This window comes from Aspergillus caelatus (genome assembly GCF_009193585.1).
Source record: "Aspergillus caelatus strain CBS 763.97 unplaced genomic scaffold BDV27scaffold_51, whole genome shotgun sequence".
NCBI classification, from domain to species: domain Eukaryota; kingdom Fungi; phylum Ascomycota; class Eurotiomycetes; order Eurotiales; family Aspergillaceae; genus Aspergillus; species Aspergillus caelatus.
Window position 1 is genome coordinate 1 of NW_022475314.1, and position 21,634 is coordinate 21,634.

Genomic DNA, 21,634 nt, shown 5'->3' on the forward strand with positions numbered 1-21,634 from the left:
TCCTTGTAATAACAAAGACTGGGTCCTTCCCAGGAGAGGCAGCCAGGGAGATAGATAGGATCTCTAGAGACAATCTAAGAGATCTTGGACTAGTGGAGGAAGCAGAGAGTAGGGGAGAAGGATAGTAGGAAGGGTAGCCTAGGCACATCTAGGAGTTACCTAACAGACAATGAATACCGAGGAGGGCACAGCCCAAATGCTCTGGCGCAGATAGGCGGATCGGGCGAGGAAAAGGACCAGAACGAATATACGAAGGATAGTAGGAGCTTATAGAGCTCCTAGGGATAAATTAGGGGCAGTGGTCTAGACCACTGCCTAGACACATGTCTGTCATAGCCAACTGGCTCCACATGGACGTTAAACTTGATTAAATAAATAAATAAATAATAGGGCAATCGAGAAGGCTAGAAAGACCTTATCTAGTTGCTTTTATATCTACCTCTACTAATTTATATACTACACCGGCTTAATCTCCTGGATAGATAGCCTGAGAAGCTACTGGCCATAGATCTCTATTTAATCAAGCGCGGCAAACTGGGCAATAGTCAGCTAGTAGCGGAGCGGGATAGGCTGATCGGTCCGGCTACTACGGTAGGCAAAGTAGACTAGGTACTGCTAGACCTGACAGTATTTACAATAGATCCTTAACCGGAGATAGATCTAGATTAGTCAGTTCTAAATACTCAGTTAGCAGAAAAAAGTATTGATCTAGATCTAGTCGAATTTATTAATCCGGCTGTCCTTGATTATACAGTAGGCCTAATCTATTAGACACTGTACACTAGCGGTAAATTACTCTAGTAGAGATTCTGCTATAGAATCAGGGAAGCTACTGAGTAGAGTAACTACTATCAAATCCTAACTATACAGATATTCCGGCTACTGGATCAGCTCCAGCCAGGGGAAGACTGCGGTCGGATACAGATCTATTATCGGGATCTAGCTATTAGTCTGTTCTACAGTAGCTTAACTTTTCTGGAGAGTCTGCTTAACCCGGGTCCGGATAATAGCCGCTGAGATCTTTAGAGAGGCTGCCTTCTCGAGTCTCTAATCGGTAGAAGGATCGGCAGTAGTTACTTTAAAAAACTGACTAGCGGCTTAATTAATAAAGAAGTACTGGCAGCTTACATATACTCTACTAGTCGGGTTTGAAGCCTAGCTTGAATCTGAGCTACTGTTTCCCGGCCTCATTTTTATTGTCCCCTATTATGATCGATATAGTTTTTATTTTAATATTTTTTTATAGTCTACTGGGACCGATAGATATACTCACAGTATAGGCAGCTGTAACCGCAGAAAACAGGTAGACCTACAATAGAAGGGCTACTTAGAGGCAGGAAACAGATAATTTCTATCTCAGAATTAATCCAGGGTCGCTGAAGTATAGCAGTTAATACTGCCTGCTGGAGAGCCGGAATAGCTGCGCTAGGATAGGAGCGATAGCACGTCCACAGATAGCTGACTAAAGTAGTAGACAAGATAGTATACTGGCACCGAGGCGCGGTACAGATCCAGATCTGATAGATTATATAGAAAGAGATCTATCGCTTATCTTATAGAATTGAATAGTCGATAGCAAATAATAGACTATATAGATTTTAGTATAGAAAGAAAAGAGAGGAGAGAGAAATAAATATCTATTCTAACTAGATTAGATATAACAGTCACGTATATAATACAAAGAATTTATCAGGGTTACACGTGTTTATATGGCTCTCCGGAATATATATAACAATATACCTATAGCGCTCTACAAGTGACTTGGGGGGAGGGGGGGGGGCTTCGGGGCACGCACACAGGGCGGCGGGAGTACGGGGGAAACATCAAAAGCCGGACGAATCAGCGGGCGAGAAAATGGAGCCGAGGTAGGGTCGATCTACCACTAGGGACTAGGGGCTGAAACAATATGCGCAGAGAATAAAGACGTTAGATCATAATATCAGTATACCTAGTCTGAAAGCAGTAAGCGTGGCGGTCACGACTGAAATAGGCTTAGTTTTGACCACGAAAATCCGAACAGGTTTAGTTTTGACCATGAAATTCTAGCGGTATGCTTAGATAATCTCCGTTCACAAGAACCATCAAAATCCCGAACTTTGACCAGGGATATCTCAACAACCACAAGAGCTATCTTAAATCTGATGGAAGATTCGTACTCTGGAGGGCCTTATTTATTATTCCTGAAAGTTTGGTACTCACCAGTTGTGGTTGAAGCCCAAGTCGAAGGCGGGTTTTGGCTAGTGGACGTACTAGGGTATAGGGTATAAAGAAGACATCAACAAAGACAAGACAATACTATCAGCCAATTATTCTATGATGGAGTGCAACTTAGAGCAACAAGAAAGCGGACTGGCAAGTATATTCACAAAATCCCTAGTCAAAAGTATAAAAATCCAATCAACTTTTCAGCGTACTGAAAACTACAATATGCTCCCTGGCATTCTATCATCCATCCCATAACTTGACTGCTTGCATTATCATAGTTTCACAGACACTCTACCTACCACATCTCGCCATCCCACTATAGTTCAACATTTCCTCAGTTCGACTTAACTTTCTTCCTCCCCACCGTAAACATGGTCTGCAAAATCACAAAGTTCGATGCTGCACTGCCGATAAACGCGAGCGTCGCGCTGCATTGGGTAGGCGAGTATGGATAGATGAACGGTGCAGCAGACGAACAAGACAAAGAACCCAAAATAAGCAACCATAGCCAGAATCCAAACGGGTTTGGCGTAGTTAATATGATGATGGCGACGCTGAGCCCTTGCATGAGGCACGTCTGAAAGAGAAAATACTGGGTTGCCTCGTTCCACTTGCCGTAATCTTTGTTTGACTCCCGCCAGGCGGCACAGCCGAGCAGTGCGGCTATGAAAGTCACGAAAATAACCCAGTTCATTAACTTGATCTGCAATTCCTGTGATAGGACGAATGTATCAGTCTGCGTCAGAATGAAGCTGGGTTAAGTTATTCCATACAGGTTTCATTTGTGTAGGTAGCAGAGCATCACGCCACGTCCCGTGCTTTGGGTTATTATTGGTTTTCTCCTCGAATTTGAATTGTGCGCTTGAGCTAGTGAACCTTGCCATCATTTTGATATTAGTTGCAGTCCCAAGATGAATGCCTCTCTCGCCAAATCCTCCCCAGGGGTTCGTATATGCATAGTCAATCGTCTCGTCCAGGAAAGCAACCTTGTATCGTATATCACTCCATTGCCCGTCGGTAAAAATTTTAGTGGGACTGATCTGGATCCTGGTCAAGAGGTCGGGGAGGGTGGCTGTGATTGTATTCAGTTTTCTTACCCATGTAGTCCAAGGCGGCTTGTTGTTGAATAGCTCATTTTCTTCACCTGGGGCCTCGGAAAGGTGGCTCATGACCGGAGCCCAGAGATTTCTCATTGTGGTGATGTTAGCAAAAGCTTTCGCTATCGTCCCTATCGCATCGACATAATCGTGAGCTCGGTGCGCCACGATATCTTTGTAAGCATTAATGTCGCCTTCGAAAGCGTCAATTCGGTTCTGCTCAACTCCAGGATGATTGTCGAATGACGCTGATCTGTTGGAGGCTTCGAGGAAGTGCTCGTCTATCTCCAAACACGTCTTGTAGATATCTTTGCACAGCTTGGATAATTTATTGCGCTCTTCCAATGCGGTTGGGTCTACGTTTAAGTCAGCGGTCGGGCAGCTCTGTGGTAGATCATGCAGACCCACTCAAAGAAGCCAGTCCATCTTCATAGCGGTAAGAATTCCGGCCGTGGTGTATCCCAGAGTGAGAGTCTTGGATAGACTGTTGTTGAGCCATAACGGACAGTGGAGTGGATGGTCGTTGTTCATCCCAATGCAATGGAATGAGACGATGTTTAAAAATAGAATACAAGACAGGGAGCCGACACGGACTTGCTTTATCAGCCGTATTCATCCAAGGGCTGCGCGGGATCTCCCAAGACAAGTTACACAATGACAATAGCGTAACGTTCGGCGTGATTGATCTAACTCAGTTTGCCTCAGAGAGCGCACTCAGTCTCCTTCCCCAAATCCCTCCAAGTCGCACAACAATAAGAGGGATTCGTACTAGCTTAGTCAGATAAAGCTCCCTAGGCTAAGAAGGCGTATTAGTGGGCTCATATGCTGTATCCGGGATAGCCGTAATCTATGCTGTTATAAACCTTTAGTGTATATTACTAGGTCTGACGAACACAGGGATCCACAGAACTAAACCATACTCCTATCATACGAACACGAACAAGAAAGGCAACCGCTATTCAAATTGAACTTTATTTGATAGTACTGCTTAGGTCGTGCTCGGGACAATAAAGAGCGTTGTCTTTATCTCCCTGGCTAATCATCTGCACGGATATGCAGATCTAACTTAGAAGGATGTCCACAAATTGGTAAACTTAGGTCGATGACGCTGCTAGGCTGGGTCCACTCTGAGACGGATGGATATGTCATGTGAGTCGATTAGAAATTCTAGATCTAGAACGTCGACATAACGACATGCATAGTACTCCCCGTGTACACACTCTGCACGCAGTGATTTTGCAAGCAGTCTTTGAGAAAGCCGCATTGGTCTACAAAAACTGCAGGCCAAATTCCTAAAATGCTAATTATTTTGAAGCTTCAACCTGTTCTTGATTCCACTCCTGGACTAATCGGCCCAGGACGAGCAAGCAGGACCCTCAGTACAGATTCATCGTCAATGTCGATCATGTATGTATGAACCCCGCCGGTGATGTAGAAAAAAGTCCGCAGGTAGATCTGATGGCGGGTGTTTATAAGTATTAAGGAAGCATACAGAATAGCCTATCTATCTTTGTGAGGACAAAATGTGCACAGACTGCTACCCCTTCCGCGTAGGGTGGGATGAATTCTATTTAGTCAAGCTGGTCGGTTTAACGTCCCCAACGTCATCGCTTGGATTGAGATTTCCTAGAAACTCATGTACTTACAAAAACTAGGCAAGCGTTCCAGTGCTGCCTATGCTATATTGGAAATAATTTCTGATTGCAGAAATAAGGCTCGCCACAAAATCCTTCGTTTTCTTGACAACCAGTTTTGTGCCTTCTATTACCGCAACAGTGCCTTCATACATTTGCCTCAATGTGTCTATAATGTAACTGCAAAAACGTGTAACGGCAGTCAAGATGTAGGAGTTAGACTTCTCAATGAAAGCTACTAACAGAGACTCTTGCCGCTCATCCAACTCCAAGACACTTTTGACCCGTCCTCCGTATTTTTTCAGCCAAACTGTCGCTTCGTCAAATTCTTTGATGATCTTGTCCTTCGCTTTTTGTGCCATTCGTTCAATTGCTTCCTCTAGAGTTTCCGTTTGGAGATCAGAGTCTTTTAACTTCTCGGCTGTATCACTGTATTCCTGTGCAACTTGGATGGTGTATTCGAGGTTTTTTTCAGTACGCCAACTAATTTCCTGCTTAACCTCGTTGAAGTCTTGAGGGCCACCGAGGAATCTCATTTCAAGAACACTAATAGCATCACCACAAAAGTTAGTAATTGGATATGCACAAGGTTCTTCGGCCGCCTGGTTCTATCTCAAAAATAGCCACGTACAGCAGAGACATTTCCAGCTTGTATCACGTTTGACTCCTTGAAAGATTCAAAATCTCGGATCTTATAAGATGATTGAAGCTTGCGTCTATCTGCATGAATTCCCAGTACTTGAAAAGATGAGGATGATGATCTCGCGTTGAAAAGTAACACGATCCTTGGGAGACGGTAGCTTGATATGTTCACTATTGAACGGCTGGCTGCAGCTAGAGTAGGCCAATAATGTCCGCCAGGTATTGCTGCGCAGTTTCTTTGCGATAATGCCTACATCAACTTGTCGACGTTTACATATTTCTCTTCAAAATGGAAGCTCTTCCAGCCAGCGATGGTCGCCTGAAGATGCTGTTACGTAACGCATTTAACAGCGACTATTAGACTTTTCCCTAATAAGCTGTATAACAACTCCTTGTACGTTGACTTTGCAAGTGAAGGCTTCACGGTAGGGTACTTTGTTGGATCATTACTAGTCCAGAAGCGAATAAGCGCCAAAACGTCCAGCCTATACTAGCTGCGGTTTCTAACAACGTGGAGAGCTAAATTGACTTTCAAAGGTGGCTGAGCGATAAACATAAGTTGTAGGAGCTGTCAGATTGATGGGGAGAGAGGTGGGGAGGGGGAGGTGAAGGCAGAATGCGCTCATTTGAGCGAATTACTTGGAGCCAGAATCTTTCCTCCCAACCCATGGAACAGGTGGGTTTTGCTCCTACATTTCCGAGGATGCTGTACCACTGAGACACGGAAAGTGAATTAAAATCCTCTAGTCCCCGCACCCATTCAGTCGGGCATGTAAAGATCATATTATCAAGCGATTACCCCGGAGCACCTGAGCAAACATTAGTTGTCGAAGAGAGCAGAACAGACTTCTTCCTCCCCCGGGTGGCCCCGGGGTTTAGTTGATATCAATTTTTCCGACCTCTCACATGCTTACAGTATGAAGGCAGCCAGGATGTTGTTGACCTTTCGTTTAACGCTGTATTGTAGATTCAGGTCACGTTATATTACAGATGATAAATTACGCTCAAATTGTATCTTTGGGAGTTTTATTAATCCAGCACATTGCCTAATCAAGGCTAGGGTTAAGTATTTTGAGCAAAATACTGCTATATATATCTGACTATATTATAGGTCTATTTTTAAATTGTACCCCCTGAGACGCTGCTTTCCCACTTCTCAATCTTCCTTAGTCTCTATCTCTCCCAGAATTGTTTCCCACACCGCATATATATATATCTGGAAGTATGGATCTCTTCTCCTACAATCCTTTGTACTGTATCTGGATCTGCACATCCTGCCAGTACGCGGTTTGCCTGCGGTGCGTACTCTCGCCATAATAGTATATATATCTATTAATTCACACTACTATTTTTCTTAATCATTTCTATATTAAGTCTCTCTATTTTTAATTCCCAGTTATATTCTTCTCTCTTTATTTTTATTTAATTATTTTTTTACCCTCCTACACACTTTATTAACAAGATAACCTGTTAAATTACTACTAAAAATTAGATTATTAGTAATTAATTACTGAGAAAAGTATTTATTTAAAATTTCAGTTCTGTTAGTTATATATGGTTAGTGTAACGGCGGATGACTCAGCTTGCTGCCCCAGGCAACAACACCCCGCCGCAAGCGAGGCGCGGGGCGCCCGACGGCCCACACAGCAATATATTGATTTCGATCGCTTGAGGATTCAGATCCTCAAGCGATTCGTCTGTTCTATCTTATATACAACCCTCCTAGTAATCTGAACACGAAATATCTTCCCCTACTGCCTATCCTGAAGCCCGTTGGCCTACTAGGCTCCGACGGCCTAGCGCTTGCCTGATCACGCACGCCGAAGGCGCCCTTACAAGTAGCTATTATTTTGGTACATATTTAATCTAACTTTAAAAAAAATCCTAACTAAAATCGGCTAATCAGTGCCTATTCTCGGCTCTAGTTCGATCAATAATAGTAGCGATGGCCCACCCATTCTAGATTAGGTCATCGGTCCAACAGGATCTACGGCAGATCATGTCACTTGTATATCATTCGTTGTAGAGATTTACCCACTGTGGGCTTTAAGATTCTCCGGACGCAGTCTAGTGCGTACACACCATCTGTGTCAAGAGCCAGAGGACGTAGGAAGTACTCAAGTCACTCACCTCCAACGCCAGTGAATCTCGCCATATGTAGAACCATACAACCTCGCCCCTCGTTTTAGGGTTCACTTGGTACGGAGCATAATATGTTACACAAATAATATTACACCGGTCTGACTTGGGGGCGGGATCTTAAAGCTCGGCTGACTTACCCGCCCTATAAACAGCGCGGCGGCTACATGCTACATGTTCATAGGCCGTGAGGCACGTAAATTAATTGGTAGATACGTCCGCAGGTAAAGTGCAACATTGAGTGTCATATGATTTGCCTGGTCCAGACGGCGCGTGGTGTTGCCAATGATATCATAACTACCGTAAACTATTTGGTACAGGGAGTAACTAGAACGCAACGCTGCACTGTGGCAAAAGATACCATTATAAACTTCCGCAACTAATCCTCTCTTTGTTCTTACAAGTTGTTCATCCGTACCAATTCAATATGATGAACCATTACATACAAAGGAAGGATATGAATATTAAGCCGGCAATGTGGAGGCTACTAGCGTTCACCCTCCTTGTATATAGTTGGTTACGCCAACTTCGGGTTTGAATGTTCTAACGAAGGCAAAAAAATAACTAACTATTCCTTAGTGACTGTGCTTACCGCCGCTTACCCACAAGCATGCACAGATTGCAATCCTCCGCCTCCGGGTCCGACCCGTCCTGGTCCAATTGATCCTATTGTAGGTTAATATCCTGTGGATCATTCTAGTCGGCGGCTGATCTTAGACCGTTTGCAGATTTCCAGAATTACGGAACTTCTCACGAGGATCGCTAATCTACTACGAAATCCTGCGTGACGGGCTGGTCATCGGCTACCTAGCTTGAAAAAAAAAGTGGTGATTTTTCGGGAGTTGAACGCTGCAATTGATGGTCAGCTGCTATGAAAGCATAAATTGCGATGTATTTCAGAGGCAAAAAAGTTTTAGTTTTTCCGCTATCACTAATAGGTTATTGTTCTTGAAATCCATAACCTCGTAAAGGAGGCAGAGCTATCTAAGGTTTTTGAATTTCTGTTACTTCCTTCCAGCGCTAGACTGGCGTTTGGCCAGGTTAGGTTAGGTTAATGGGGTTAATAAATCCGACTGCAGTTCTGATGTACTATGCTTAAGTGAAAGAGTAATAGTGACGTTAAAATACGTCCAATCCTTTTGACTGGTTGATTTCAAATATAATATTGTTAATTTTCCATTGTAGATCAGTCTAGAACAGTCCAGACTCCTCGTACAAAGGCTTGAGAAATACAAGAAATATATATACTCGACCCGTGGTTATGACTCACACGGAACCATACTCACCTGATAACCTAGCTACGGACCGACCAATCCTAGCTCGCAAGAACTTATGAAGCTCTTCGGATCCTGTAAACGTAAGAAATTTGAATAGAGAACAAAGGAAACTCTTGGCCACATCCTGGTAGGCCTCCTAAAGATGAATGAACAACGTGATTCGATAATACATCACTTTTCATTGGAGGGGAAGATCCAGGTAAGCCCCGCGCACAGAGCACCTTAAGCGCTGATATATACTTGGTGGGTGTGTCTAGACACTGACAATGGGAACCAATGCGACTGAAGGCTAGTCCCAAATCGCATGCCAAGCCTTTCGTGAAAGTCTCATCGGGACTGCCATATACGGAGGCCTATAGCGGCCACTCCGCAACACGTAACGGCGGTTACCTCAGGCAGCGAATACCCCGCCGCACGCGAGGCGCCGGGTACCCGACAGAGCACCAAACACACTATAATAGATCCCGATTATACAGAGAGTTCAGATCCTCAAGCTATTTATGATATTCCAATTTATGTATTTTTTCCCTAGTATTCTAGTCCCTAGTGGTAAATCCACCCTAGATTCCTATTTTCTCGCCCGCTGATTCGTTCGTCTGTCCGTCCGGCTTTTGATGTTCCCCCCCCCCCTCCCCCCCCCCCGTCCGTACTCCTGCCGCCCCGTGTGCGTGCCCCGAAGCCCCCCCCCCAAGTCACTTGTAGAGCGCTGTAGCGATATTGTTATATATATTCCGGAGAGTCATATAGACGTATATTGATAATATATTGTTATATATAGTGTACTGCTATATTGATCTACTTGTAAGTTCTTTATAATAGTTAATAAAAATATATATAATTTTATCCAAGAAACTACTGTATCAGAGATAAAATCTATTTTTACTAACAATCTCACTATTTATTTATTTAATCAAGTTTAACGTCCATGTGGAGCCAGTTGGCTATGACAGACATAACAATCTCACTATTAAGATAGTATTCTGGGCTGAAAATAGATTCAAAAAAAAAGCACACAGTTATATATATATATTAAATAACTTTTTATACAGTTATCTTCTATATTGATAGTAAAATAGATAATCGGAGGATTCTATAGCTAACATTATATAATAAATATAGGCGGGTTGGGTTGGGTTAGATTAGTACACATAGGCTATACTATACTAGGCTTAGTATATATCTTGGCGGGGAACCCGCGGGTCGGGGAGGCCTAAACCTAGCGGGTTTTGGGTCGGTGCGGGGAGACCTATCAAAAACCCGACCCGCGTGCAACTCTAAGCTTGTCTATACAAAAATAAGATAGAATATCGCTGGGTAAATCAATAAACACGCACACCATCCCAGCAGGAGTACACACCGCGGATTTCGCGGAATAGATCTCCACTCTGGAGACTAGAGAGAGAGAATGGACGAATCAGCAGCGGCATGGGTGCAGCGAACCCTCGCTGCACCACGCACTAGGGTATAGGGTGCACCACGCACTAGGGTATAGGGTGCACCACGCACTAGGGTATAGGGTGCACCACACACTAGGGTATAGAGACGGCTACTCTTCGACTCATTCATGAACCCTAGTGACTAAGCGGCGCTAATACATTTTGGGGGTTTTCCGGGATAACCCTGTCGGTGGGGATTGTATTGTTTCTTACAAAGTATGCCTCGAGGTGCACACTCTATTTGCTCGTAACTTCAATACACTTAACATCTCCGTGCCCCACCTCAAAAAAACTGGAACTCTTGATGACAATGCATGGCGCTACGATGGCATTGGTTTGGTTTGGTACTTTTGCCTGGCAAGTTGCTGTGGCCCATTCTGTACATAGTTAGTGCTAGGCGTGATGAGGGGTAAAGCCAAGTCAGACGGACAATTTACACTTGTCACCACAGAGGTGAAGCGATTTTTCCATTCTTGTGTGCTATCTTTGAGACCGGTCTAGTCCTGTAACAAGACCTCCTCAAGCTCAATCCGCCCTCTTAGCCTGAGATACTCCATCCTCCAATCTGAGTGCACCCAGGGTGTTCGACCGGGGAAACATGAACTACTGGCAACTGACGTTAAAAGAGGGTTCCGGCCCTGGTGAAAATGATATCCATAGCTTGGGCAACTTGAGTGTTGACGATTTGTTTAATGCAAGTTCTGGATCCGATGAAAAGCCTCAGAAGTGATCGGCCGCTGACGATTGTAATAGCTTCGCACCAAGCCTGGGAATCATCTAGTGTAAGCTGCTTGCCCCTTCGCTCCCAGGAATTGGCTAATTTGTCAGATTTATGCCTAATCTTCAAGATGGAATGAGCCGGGATCTATATGATAGGGACTTGTGCAACAGATTGATTAAGGACTTTTGTCTGCCTCGTTTCTTCTTCCACCATATGGGATATGACGCCAATGGATTTTTTGGTAGTGTTGAGGTTCCATTCCATACACACAACAATAGAGGCCACAAAGGTTGCGGTAAGCTTCCCAGCTATATGTTCCATTTCCAATGCACGGCATAAATAGTCAAATAAAAGCTGATATGACCGCACAACCAGGGACGTTCTCCCGGTTTCTTTCGAAACACCTACACAGTAGAAGTGCCAACTCAACTGAATATACCTGGCATTACGTGGGACTTTCCACATTATGGCTTAACCACAGCGACATTGGACGCGAGAGTGAGCTTGAGCATGGTACAAGTCCACCCTCATCAAGCGAAACACACATAATGCTTTGCTTCGACTTGGATAAAACCATTGTTGAGGGCTTTCTACAGGCTTTCGATGAAGCAGACATAGTATCCTCTCAGAAAGAGCCATTTTACCAACTCAAAGTGGCGCTTGGCGTCATTGTTGAACGATTTGAAGAGGATTTGAATAGCTTTCAGCCGTTCGTGCGGCGAATTGAAAAGGTATCAGCTTCAATTCCGTTCGAACTTTAATGCAGCGAGTATAAAACTGCTCTAACTTGATGAAGGAACGCTATGAATATCTTAAGGTAATGGAACGCTCTGTCAGGGGAGGTCCTGATGTTGAGAGGTTTACACCATTCGAACGCTACGCTACCTTGTACGATGTATCAAGACATGTGTTGCACGTAGCCGAAATGCTAGGCTCTGCAACCAACAGTCTTGCTTCAATTATGAGGGAGCACGAGATTTGGACGCGTGCTCTTCAAGCACCTCCGATCCTACCTAATAATACAGCGAGTGCCTTGAGACTTTACTCGAACATCCTTTTAAACCTGAAGCTGCAGGCCGATGGATTCGTGGCTAGGATGGAAAACGAAACCAAATGCGTAGGTTCAAGGAAAAGAAACAAACAGAGAGCGCTCTTCTGGCTGATGATGATTTGAATAGGCGTCCGAACTTGTAGCTCTGTTTACTGGTGCAGCTTCACTAGATACTCTTCAACAAACTCTTAAAATGACTCGTGATGAACTCAGTACGTTCTTAAATTGAACTTGGAATATCGTTTAGTATGTACTAAATCTTTATACAGGGGGTGTCCAGTTTGAGCTTGTCCGGCAGAAGAGAATGTTTGAGTTCAAAAATGACCCTGAAGATTGAAGTCTTCTCTCCCAGACATTCAACGCCTTGCCCTTTGAGGTCAGGTCAGTTGAAATGAGCAATGCGGTATAACCAAACCCCGGACCTCAATCGACGACAAAGACAAAATGATTGCTTGGATGGCCTCAGGCTCCCATTGTAGTCATCCCGCACCCACTATGTGTAGTTAGCGCTTCTAGATAGCTTCATCCGATCACCATCTCTCTGCACCGTTCATCTCATCTCTAGTAGCACGTAACTGTAGCCTGTACGCGTAGTACGATGGAGGGAATGGATGAAGGCATATGATGATATGAGTGCTATGAAGTGCTATGAAGAGAGGGAAGCTATGGAGGTGAGGTGAAGGATGTGGAGTCATGGGATGAGTCATCCGCGAACATAGCCTCTCAGTAATGATGACAGGGATTTTGTTGCCCTCGCAAACATATAATTGAAATATAGTTTTACAACTGAATGAGATAACATGAGGCATGAAAGAAAAGGACATGCATTGTTGAAGCAGAAATATGCGCAGCGCGTCGGCGACGAGTCTGACAGGCCATCGAAGAGGGCACCAGGTCCAGCCGAGCTTGTGGAGAAAGTGGTAGCCATTTAAGTAGACTTTTTCTCGCAAAACATTCCGGGACAGCAGGAATTTTGCCGCGATGATCAACAAAAAGCTCTCCGAGTCAAAGCCTGGCAAGAAATTGTAACCTCACAAGCAATTTAACGGAGCTGGCCTGAGCGAAAAGGACTGGGTTGGATGGAAATTGAAGGAGGCAAAAAGCTAGGAAGACATAAGGGTTGTACGGCATGAGATTGAAATGCTTTTGGCGAACCCTTCGAGTTAATCAAACTGAAAACCAGCGCCAGCTTTGTGTTCTCCCGTTTATCGGATAGCCTGTCTCGGCGGGATACTTCACTTATCTTGCGATCAAGTTCTACCCTTTGTACTAGGCTCTCTTCCAAATAGGTTGGACGGAGTCTCTGATAATACCAGTACTAATAGCTCTGGGGCTTTCAATTTCTCTTTGTGTGGCTCTGATTGATGGATAATTATTCTCTTTTTCATGATCTAGCCATACCTTACACTAGCAGCGAATGAGAGCTTCATTCTCGGATATCTGTCTAGCAAAATCGAAATCAGTTCCATACGTATGTAGAGATTTACGGGGTCTCTATCCAGTAAGGATTTGATACTTACTTCATTACTATCAAATGTGGCCCTGAAGCAATTTTGTCACCTCGCTATGATTCAAGGTTCCAGCGGGAGCCTTCCAGAATACCTCATCGGTGATTGTGATCTGGCCCTGGTGGTCCAGAAGATGGCCCAGAAGAAGTTTCACCAAGGCTTCTTTGTTCCCTCGGTTGCTAACAGTAGCCTTAAGAACCTCCTCGGTGACCATAACCTGGGCACCTCGGCGGCGTAGCAGCAGTTTCATCACTGCCTCGCCATTCGCCCAGTTTCCAGCGGCAGATATTAAGACATCCTCAGTAACTTCAATCTCGTCTCCCAAGTAGTCAAAAAGCAGATTTAAGACTCCTTCGCCACTTCCCCAGTTTCCAGCAGCGGCTATAAGTACCTCCTCAGTAATCTTGACCTGATCTGTTCGACGATCTAGAAGAAGCGTCATTAATACCACCGCATTCCACCGATTCCCAGCAGCAGCCTTGACTACCTCCTCGGTAATTATGATTTGGTCTTGGTAGTCTAGAAGCACTTTAAATACTCCCTTTGCATTCCCACGATTTGCTGCAGCGGCTATGACCACCTCCTCATCGATTTTGATCTGGTCTCCTCGATATTCCAAAAGCAGTTTCATCACTCCCTCGCCGTTCTCCCAGTTTTCACCGGCAGCTATAACAACGTCTTTGGTCACTGTGATCTGGTCTCCAAGACGGACTAGAAGAAATTTGATCACTTCCTCGCCATTCCCTCGGTTTCTGGCAGCAGCTTCAAGCACTCGCGTAGTAACCTTCTCATCAAATTCGTCCAGAAGGACAGAAATGACTTCAATACTCGCATCTCGAGATTGAACAGCCAGCTCAAATGGCGTCACACCGTCACAAAGATGACTGGAAATATCCAGGCAGTTCATCTGCTTTGCTTGAGAGTAAACATGGCGAGCTAATGTAGACAATCCCCATTCTGCAGCTATGTGGAGAAGAGACAAATTCCTCGGAAGATGAGTGCCAAATGATCTTCTGATTTCATCAAGCCATTTCTCTCGACATGGAGAATAGATTTCAAAAAACTGGGTCTGCGAAATCTGGACAGCAAATTTTGACTGCGCCATGCGCGCATGTCGGGGCCAATTTTCGATCGCATAATTTGAAGAATAGGCCGGGGGTTTAATGACCAGGTCAATACACCGATAGGCGAGCTCAGCGTGCGTATCCAGCTCATCAAGATGGCCCGCTTGACTCAAATGGTCTCGTACAGACTTATGTAACAGTAGCACCTTTCCGTCCTGAATGATGACCATAAGACGGCAAGATTCAATGTCATCTCGAGTATACAGCTCCCGAGTGGCTAAATCCTCTTCATCAACATTAAGTTGGCAGATTTCAGAAAGCTCAAGGACGCTCAGTGGTCGCAGGGATACAGCAACAAGCTTCAGAATGCGAACCACAATCTCACCCTGCTGTTCTAGGGCTGCGTTGAGAAGTTTCCCATATAGTGAAGGAAGCCCGGGAGGTAAGCCCTTTAACACTTGAACAGCTTTTTTTGAAGCAGTCTGGCCTAGTTGCTCACATACCAAGCCCACCCATAGAAAAGTACCTCCGGCATTCTCCCGAAGAAGGGTCCTGACTTGATCCCTGACCTTCGGGGTATAGGAGTTCTTATTAGCAAGATCTTTCACTTTGTCCTCGATATAGAGTTCGATATCCTGCTTTCTCTGGGGGTACGAAGCTAAATCCTTGTTCGCGAATCCTTTCAAGTATCGTTTTATCTCGGGGTAGGGCCGGCTAGTCACCAGTATCCGAATATTCGAGTTGGCTTTATTGAGGTTCGAGAAAGATTCCTCAAACTGCCGTAAGAGTGTATTTTGTGAGTCCTGATCACATTCGTCTAGTGCATCAATGATAAAGTACTTTCGGCCGGTCTGCTGATCCGCCGCTGCGGCCATGAATATTTGCCAGAGTGCATCAAATGACTCGTAAATATACTGCCCGCGCTCATCGTACTTTGACCAGAAATGTTTGAGGAGCGGGGGGTGATGTTTGAAGAGTTGATAAAGCAGCCCTCTGATCACTAAAGTGGCGGTATTTCTCTGAGGTTTACCCGAGTCGCAGAAAAAGTACGATACCGTTTTCTTTATACTGGTTCCAGGGGCTTTTGCCGATAGTTTCTCGGCGAGAAATATGGACATTGTCGATTTTCCTGTTCCTGGAAACCCATGGAGCCACAGAATGTCTTCTTGTCCGGGACCAAGCCAGGCGATAATTTCCTCTGTGTGGACCATCCACTCACACGTGCCGCTGGCACGAGCTCCTTTCCTACGTTTTAAATCATTCTTGTCCTCCTCCGGGTCGGTCAAACAGAAATCACGAGGACAGGGCCGGTTGTTGATTGTTGTTGGGGCTCCTTGATAGTCTATCAGTAATAATTAACTAATACAGACGGAAGGTCTCGGACGGACTTGAAATTTGAGTGGATTTTTGAGATGGAGCTTATAACAATGTCAAGTTAATCTCCGTCTAGAAAAGCTTCTATGCAACCTGGCTATCTGTGATAGGGTCTGTGGGCGGGATCATACAAAAGTTTTTTCTGGCCTTATCAGCTTCTTTGGTCCACCGCTTAAGCTCTGAGCAAACTGCTATAAACCCAGGATCTTCGGCGCTGGCAAATTTTGTCATTCCCATATGATCACTGTGAATTCCAATGGGAATATAGCCCGGCAGGATTGCTGAGTCTTGTGGTACAACCTATTCCAGTTACATCAGTATATGCCAAGAAGCCTAGTTTTGCCGAACTCACCAAACCAATAGCATGCAGGGGCATTTCCTCATAAAAGCAAGTTATTTTGATCGGAAGCGGTCCTTCTGTTTCACGGGCTTTGATCATCGTGTGAAAGTCATCCTGAATCCTTGCAAGTACCTCAGAATCCCGTTTGAGAACACTGACAAGATTTGTATTCGTTGTTTTCGCTAGGCCGAGGGATCGGGACAAAGCTTCGGCCCATCGAGCAAGGCCAGACCCATGATGCGGTGTGCCGAGAAATACAATACCACAAGTGGAATCGAGGATATTGTGGAGGTGTGGCTCTGAGCGTTGCCTAGCCCTGGTCAAGGCCTATCACAGATATTAGCATAACTACTTACCAGTATTAATTATTCCTACTAAATAATATGGTTCTACCGTACATCTTCACAGACCAGCCCACCTAAGCTATGACAGACAAATATAATGGGTCGTTCATTCTGTGCGTGTTAATATGCTGCAACCTATACTAGTGCCAGAGAGTGGGCTGCCTTACTGCGTCGTCCTCTCTGTACGCAGAAAGGGCCGCCAGTAGATTCCACGCGTGATTATTGACACGGCTTTGCGACACTAAGCCTTTCCAATCAGCGACATCCGCATCATATCCAAAAGTTAGGATGCGGGCTGTCGGGAGAATCGACGGGAGGAGGGTCTTGGGCCAGGGCTCGGTCGCGTCACGGGCAGTCCAGGTTGCATCGCGGTCACCAGTGAGACCGTGGACAAAGACGATGCTGCAAGCAAAACTTTACAAATGTTCTGCAATTTATCTTATGAAGGCACCTACTCGATATTACTGCCACACGAGTCGTGCAATCGTTTAATGCCAGTCGAGAAGGTTTTCGGCTGGTGTTTGCATGCAGTTTCATCATCATCGGCTGCTGCCCCTCTGCGGAAGAACCCCTTCACCGTTTTCATCCTGACCATGCACAATTACTGTCGGCTTCTTTTGCCGCTCGAGTCTCAAGTTCGAAAAGCAAAGTCTTGCTGGGAAATTTTGAAAGCAGAGTGGGACGTTAGGGAAGGGAGGGGATTAGCTTGGGGTTGGATTGGGGGCATCAATTTGCTCCTCTCCGTTTAAGCAATCTTCCCTTCACTAGGATGAGTGAAAGTCAGTCCCCAAAGGAAAAAGACGCCAGTGAGGATCCTGATAGCAGTATTGCGTGTTAGCTTCGATCAAGGCCATCGAGGGGATGAAGTCGCAGAGCGTCAAGAGGGCTGTACCTAACACGCTGAGTATCGTGGTGAACAGATTCATGGATTGTCTGCAAGCAAAGCGATGTCAGGCGCTGTTTACATACATCAGGCCTTAGGCTATAACCCAGATCAGGGAGTGACTGATGAAAGTGACACCTCCCCACTTCGCAAGACCTCGCTGACTTGTTGATTTGTTTGATTTGTTTGCATGCTCATAGAAAATTCGGGGTTGACCGTTACAATCACAATACACAATCAAGTATTCTAAGCGTGGTAAAGTATCGTTCTGAGAAAGACACAGGATAGATACGGGACAAAAGATATCCCGGGGTTGCCCTGAAACGAACGAAGTGAGAGGAAGGGGAAACGCCCCGCACGTGACAAAAAACCTATATGTTTCGCGACTCAACAGACTGCCAAAACTCCATACAAATTTGTGGCGAATTGAGTCCAAAATCGCCTTGATTGGCTGGCTGTAATTCATCTCATTGGTCTCATTGGAGACATCTCGTTCGATGTCATTAGAGATCTCTTGTTCGATGTAATTGGAGGGTACTCTTATAGTGTCATTGGATATAGCTCTTACTAGAAACGACACGAGTGTGCATTTTCTCTGTTCTGATCCAATCCACTCTTTTGTTGGCTACACTCAGGCCTCGTGTTTTGGCGACCTCGATTCTAAAAAGTCCTATCGGCTTCTGTTACAGTAGGTGATCACCTGACACCCTGTCCCACCTGCCGCCCGATTTCACCACCACCAGCGATATCGAATATGAAGCAATTCAACCACATATAATTACTATTATCGTGAGATCTTTTGGTGGATTAATATGGTCATTGTTAGGACTCTATATACAGTTTTTAATTGCTCCGAAAGTGCTGTAGGAGCCGGATCTCGCGGCCTCGACGATTTACTGTTGGAGGTGCCTCAGGGACTTCTATAGGCGTTGTTAGTTTACTTTCTATAGATTTTTTCTAATATAAAGTTTTAGGGGTTTTCTTTAGAGTTTTCTTTACTTACTAGAAGTTATTTTGAAGCTGGTAATCTGTCTTCTTTGCTAGGTAAGTATTCCTTTTTTATTGTTTCTTTTGCAGCTAGAGATCTTCCAGAATTTAGACTGTGTTCTAGTATTTGGTCATGTTCTCCCCGCTTTCAGCTGTTTTGAGTGCTCTGTGTAGTTCTGCTGCTTTTAAAGCTGGCCCTACTTAGGACTCTACTAGATTCGCTACTACTTATCTACTCCAGGTCTATAGGTATATCTAAGACCCTAGGGCCCCCGCGATATATCGGTGTTGGTGATAGTGGTGATAGTGGTAGTAGTACACCGTTTAGGGGTGCCCACCTCGACGCGCTCGGTAGACCACTACTATAGGGGTTTGGGACCTCCATAGCGGTTCCTGGGGCCTCAGGGGGCCTTTCTCGATCGATTGACGCGTTAAAATGACGTGTTTAGATTGAGTGTTGATTTTGATGTTCCGAGCGATCTCCCTTATTATCAGTCGCACTAGGGAGTAGATACAGAGCTTAAACAGTTTTTATACTAGGCTTATTTAGGTAAGGTCTGTAATTAATAAGCGATACATTACCTAATTAGGTTTAATCTAGACTTGGCGGGGAACCCGCGGGTCGGGGAGACCTATCAAAAACCCGACCCGCGTGCAACTCTAGTATAGATACAGAGACAATATATTTTATTATAGACAAAAAGATTTATTATAACAGAATTTCCAGATTGGTAAAGCAAATCGATAGCTAAAGATAAGAAGAATAGAATTCAGATTAATACTACTAAGTAGAAAATAATATATAGATATAATACAGATTATACTCTTCTTATATAAAATATTAATAGATTATCTTATTGTTAATAAAATAGAAATATAACTTGGGAATCGAGAAGAAAGAAAAGAGATATAGAAATAAGAGCTACTGTTTAAGAAAAAAATTACAATACCACTATATATATTAATAGATATGCACACGATCCGGGCGGGAGTACGCACCGCGGACCAGATCTACTATCGGACGAATGGACGAATCAGCGGGCGCGTAAATGGGACGAGGGTAGGGTGTACTATGCACTAGGGTATAGAGGGAGTAAAGGAGAAATATTAAACGTAGCCATCTGGCATAGCATTCGACTCAATATGGTGCTATTGTGGCAACGTTTGCGACGACTCCTTCCCAATGATGGGACATTAGTAGTGACGTTAAGTCGCCATGTTGGCCTCTTTTTCCCGAGCCTTATGAAACGACCATCGTGGAGCGAATCGCTCGAGTTCTAATCTATTTCCAGCTCTGATAGTGTCACCGCGGTTAGTCACTTCGTTTCTTCATCCAATTCGCTTGGGGTTCCGCTGGAGTGATATGACTCTGGGAGTCTCAGGGGTGTACACCCTAATGAATTACAAGAATCACCCAAAAAATCAAGTGCAGATGTCTCGCTGTAATTGAGATGTTTTAAATTTTGCCCTATAATGCTTAACTAGCGCTCAACTATCTCCACCTCCGGATAAGATTGCCGCTCCAAACTGGAGGGCCTTGCCCCAAAACTCCATCTTCTTTTCCTTGCGCCGTATTTCACGTTCCCTAGACGCAATCAATTGTGCCTCAGTTTGAAGCCAATCATACTCTTGAGCAATTTTAACTGCGTCTTCATCAACCTGAACACAGGCTTTTGGAAACACTCCAGTCTGACCATTCCAGTCATTCCTTCCATAGTACCAATTATCGTATTCGGGGTAGCTGGTCACGATGATCCTGTCGCCGAAGCGGACGCTCATATCTTCTGGGTCTTTCTTGTCAAAACGTGTGGTGGCAATAACAAATGCAAGGGGCATTATATTCAAGTTGACTTGTCTAGCGAGAAGAACGGTTTCTCGCGACCACCACTGCCTGTCCATAGGATAGGTATCATCGAAAATTAAGTTTGGTGTGAGTGCATCGGAGCAGTCGTGATGGATGGTAGAGCCCTTTTCCATAATACAGCTGGGACAGACAAACCATTTCTTACAGGAGGTACAAGTGAGGTGCTGCGCACGCCACAGGTTAATAGTTTCTATCACGTGATGAGTCTCATGAAAAGATCACAATTCCTAGCGTGCCGACTCACCTTTGCATATAGAACAGTTCTGTTGATAATTTCGCTGCGGCAGTTGATGTAGATTGTTAGGCGGCTCTTGGCAGTTGATGTAAAAGGTCGTGCATCCGTGCTCATGGGCTTTTCCAGTGCCCTCTTCAAAGCAGCTGGAGCAATATGTTATGATACAGGTAAGGCAAATATGTATTTTGGCAAGGTTTAGGAAACCTAAGTGCAGCTTTAGTGTGGACGCATTTTTATTGTAGCCTACCTACTTACCGGACCCGCATAGTGAGCATCGAAAATCAGACTCTGACAGGAGCCCTCTATTTTCCAGCTCAATATCTTTGACGGGCTTGTTATTGCAAGCGTTCGAACTCTGTTTCATCATTTCGCGCCACGCATTCTCACCAAACGACATGACAAAGCTGTTGTGGCTGTGCTTATAGAGGTTATTCGGACTGGACATATCGATTCTACAAATGGTAAGTGAGTGGCCTGTGATTGCAACGCTCCAATGCATACTTCTGTTGACATTCATCACACTTGCATGTAGCAAGATTAGTATCAGCTGACGAGATTTTGTATATGATTGTGATAGACTCCCATTCATGCGCCGGATCGTGCTCTCTCTTGCAACATAGAAGACAAGACGGGCAGTATGCAGCACTTGCTCCATAAACCTTCACACAAGTGCGACAATCTGTCACCGCCTGTCCAGATTCAAGGCCTGAAGAAGTAAGCAACAATCCTAATGCATATAAGTTCGAAGCTATCAACCAACTGACCTTGACCACACCGCGTGCAATGGGCTGTAGAACCCTTGGAAGCGCAAACTCTACAAGGCTCACAGACTT

At 44.7% G+C, this 21,634-nt stretch overlaps 7 protein-coding genes across 7 annotated transcripts; 2 read left to right on the forward strand and 5 right to left on the reverse strand.

Moving 5' to 3' along the window:
• Positions 1–2,287: 2,287 nt before the first annotated feature.
• Positions 2,288–4,129, reverse strand: BDV27DRAFT_125233 (uncharacterized protein). The gene is made up of 3 exons (XM_032066285.1): positions 3,711–4,129; positions 2,979–3,658; positions 2,288–2,917 (listed from the first exon to the last, which is right to left on the reverse strand). Exons 1-3 carry the CDS (start codon positions 3,916–3,918, stop codon positions 2,540–2,542), a joined length of 1,266 nt encoding a protein of 421 aa, XP_031929493.1. The 5' UTR covers positions 3,919–4,129; the 3' UTR covers positions 2,288–2,539.
• A 646-nt stretch (positions 4,130–4,775) lies between these two features.
• BDV27DRAFT_91565 (uncharacterized protein) lies at positions 4,776–5,843 on the reverse strand. The gene is made up of 2 exons (XM_032077939.1): positions 5,568–5,843; positions 4,776–5,482 (listed from the first exon to the last, which is right to left on the reverse strand). The coding sequence occupies exons 1-2, from the start codon at positions 5,576–5,578 to the stop codon at positions 4,954–4,956; spliced, it is 540 nt and encodes a 179-aa protein (XP_031929494.1). The 5' UTR covers positions 5,579–5,843; the 3' UTR covers positions 4,776–4,953.
• A 2,157-nt stretch (positions 5,844–8,000) lies between these two features.
• Positions 8,001–8,769, forward strand: BDV27DRAFT_125238 (uncharacterized protein). Its single transcript, XM_032066286.1, has 3 exons — positions 8,001–8,229; positions 8,297–8,388; positions 8,446–8,769. The coding sequence occupies exons 1-3, from the start codon at positions 8,145–8,147 to the stop codon at positions 8,503–8,505; spliced, it is 237 nt and encodes a 78-aa protein (XP_031929495.1). The 5' UTR covers positions 8,001–8,144; the 3' UTR covers positions 8,506–8,769.
• Positions 8,770–10,772: 2,003 nt separating this feature from the next.
• Positions 10,773–12,914, forward strand: BDV27DRAFT_125242 (uncharacterized protein). Its single transcript, XM_032066287.1, has 7 exons — positions 10,773–11,124; positions 11,184–11,212; positions 11,259–11,446; positions 11,527–11,882; positions 11,948–12,268; positions 12,330–12,414; positions 12,472–12,914. Exons 1-7 carry the CDS (start codon positions 11,029–11,031, stop codon positions 12,537–12,539), a joined length of 1,143 nt encoding a protein of 380 aa, XP_031929496.1. The 5' UTR covers positions 10,773–11,028; the 3' UTR covers positions 12,540–12,914.
• Positions 12,915–13,391: 477 nt separating this feature from the next.
• Positions 13,392–16,094, reverse strand: BDV27DRAFT_91676 (uncharacterized protein). The gene is made up of 2 exons (XM_032077940.1): positions 13,723–16,094; positions 13,392–13,642 (listed from the first exon to the last, which is right to left on the reverse strand). Exon 1 carries the CDS (start codon positions 15,983–15,985, stop codon positions 13,733–13,735), a length of 2,253 nt encoding a protein of 750 aa, XP_031929497.1. The 5' UTR covers positions 15,986–16,094; the 3' UTR covers positions 13,392–13,642; positions 13,723–13,732.
• A 131-nt stretch (positions 16,095–16,225) lies between these two features.
• On the reverse strand, positions 16,226–17,989 carry BDV27DRAFT_125246 (esterase/lipase family protein). Its single transcript, XM_032066288.1, has 6 exons — positions 17,725–17,989; positions 17,288–17,647; positions 17,000–17,234; positions 16,887–16,943; positions 16,501–16,815; positions 16,226–16,448 (listed from the first exon to the last, which is right to left on the reverse strand). Exons 2-6 carry the CDS (start codon positions 17,425–17,427, stop codon positions 16,233–16,235), a joined length of 963 nt encoding a protein of 320 aa, XP_031929498.1. The 5' UTR covers positions 17,428–17,647; positions 17,725–17,989; the 3' UTR covers positions 16,226–16,232.
• A 2,143-nt stretch (positions 17,990–20,132) lies between these two features.
• On the reverse strand, positions 20,133–20,782 carry BDV27DRAFT_91681 (SH3 domain-containing protein). The gene has a single exon (XM_032077941.1). It carries the CDS (start codon positions 20,677–20,679, stop codon positions 20,191–20,193), a length of 489 nt encoding a protein of 162 aa, XP_031929499.1. The 5' UTR covers positions 20,680–20,782; the 3' UTR covers positions 20,133–20,190.
• Between the last annotated feature and the right edge of the window lie 852 nt (positions 20,783–21,634).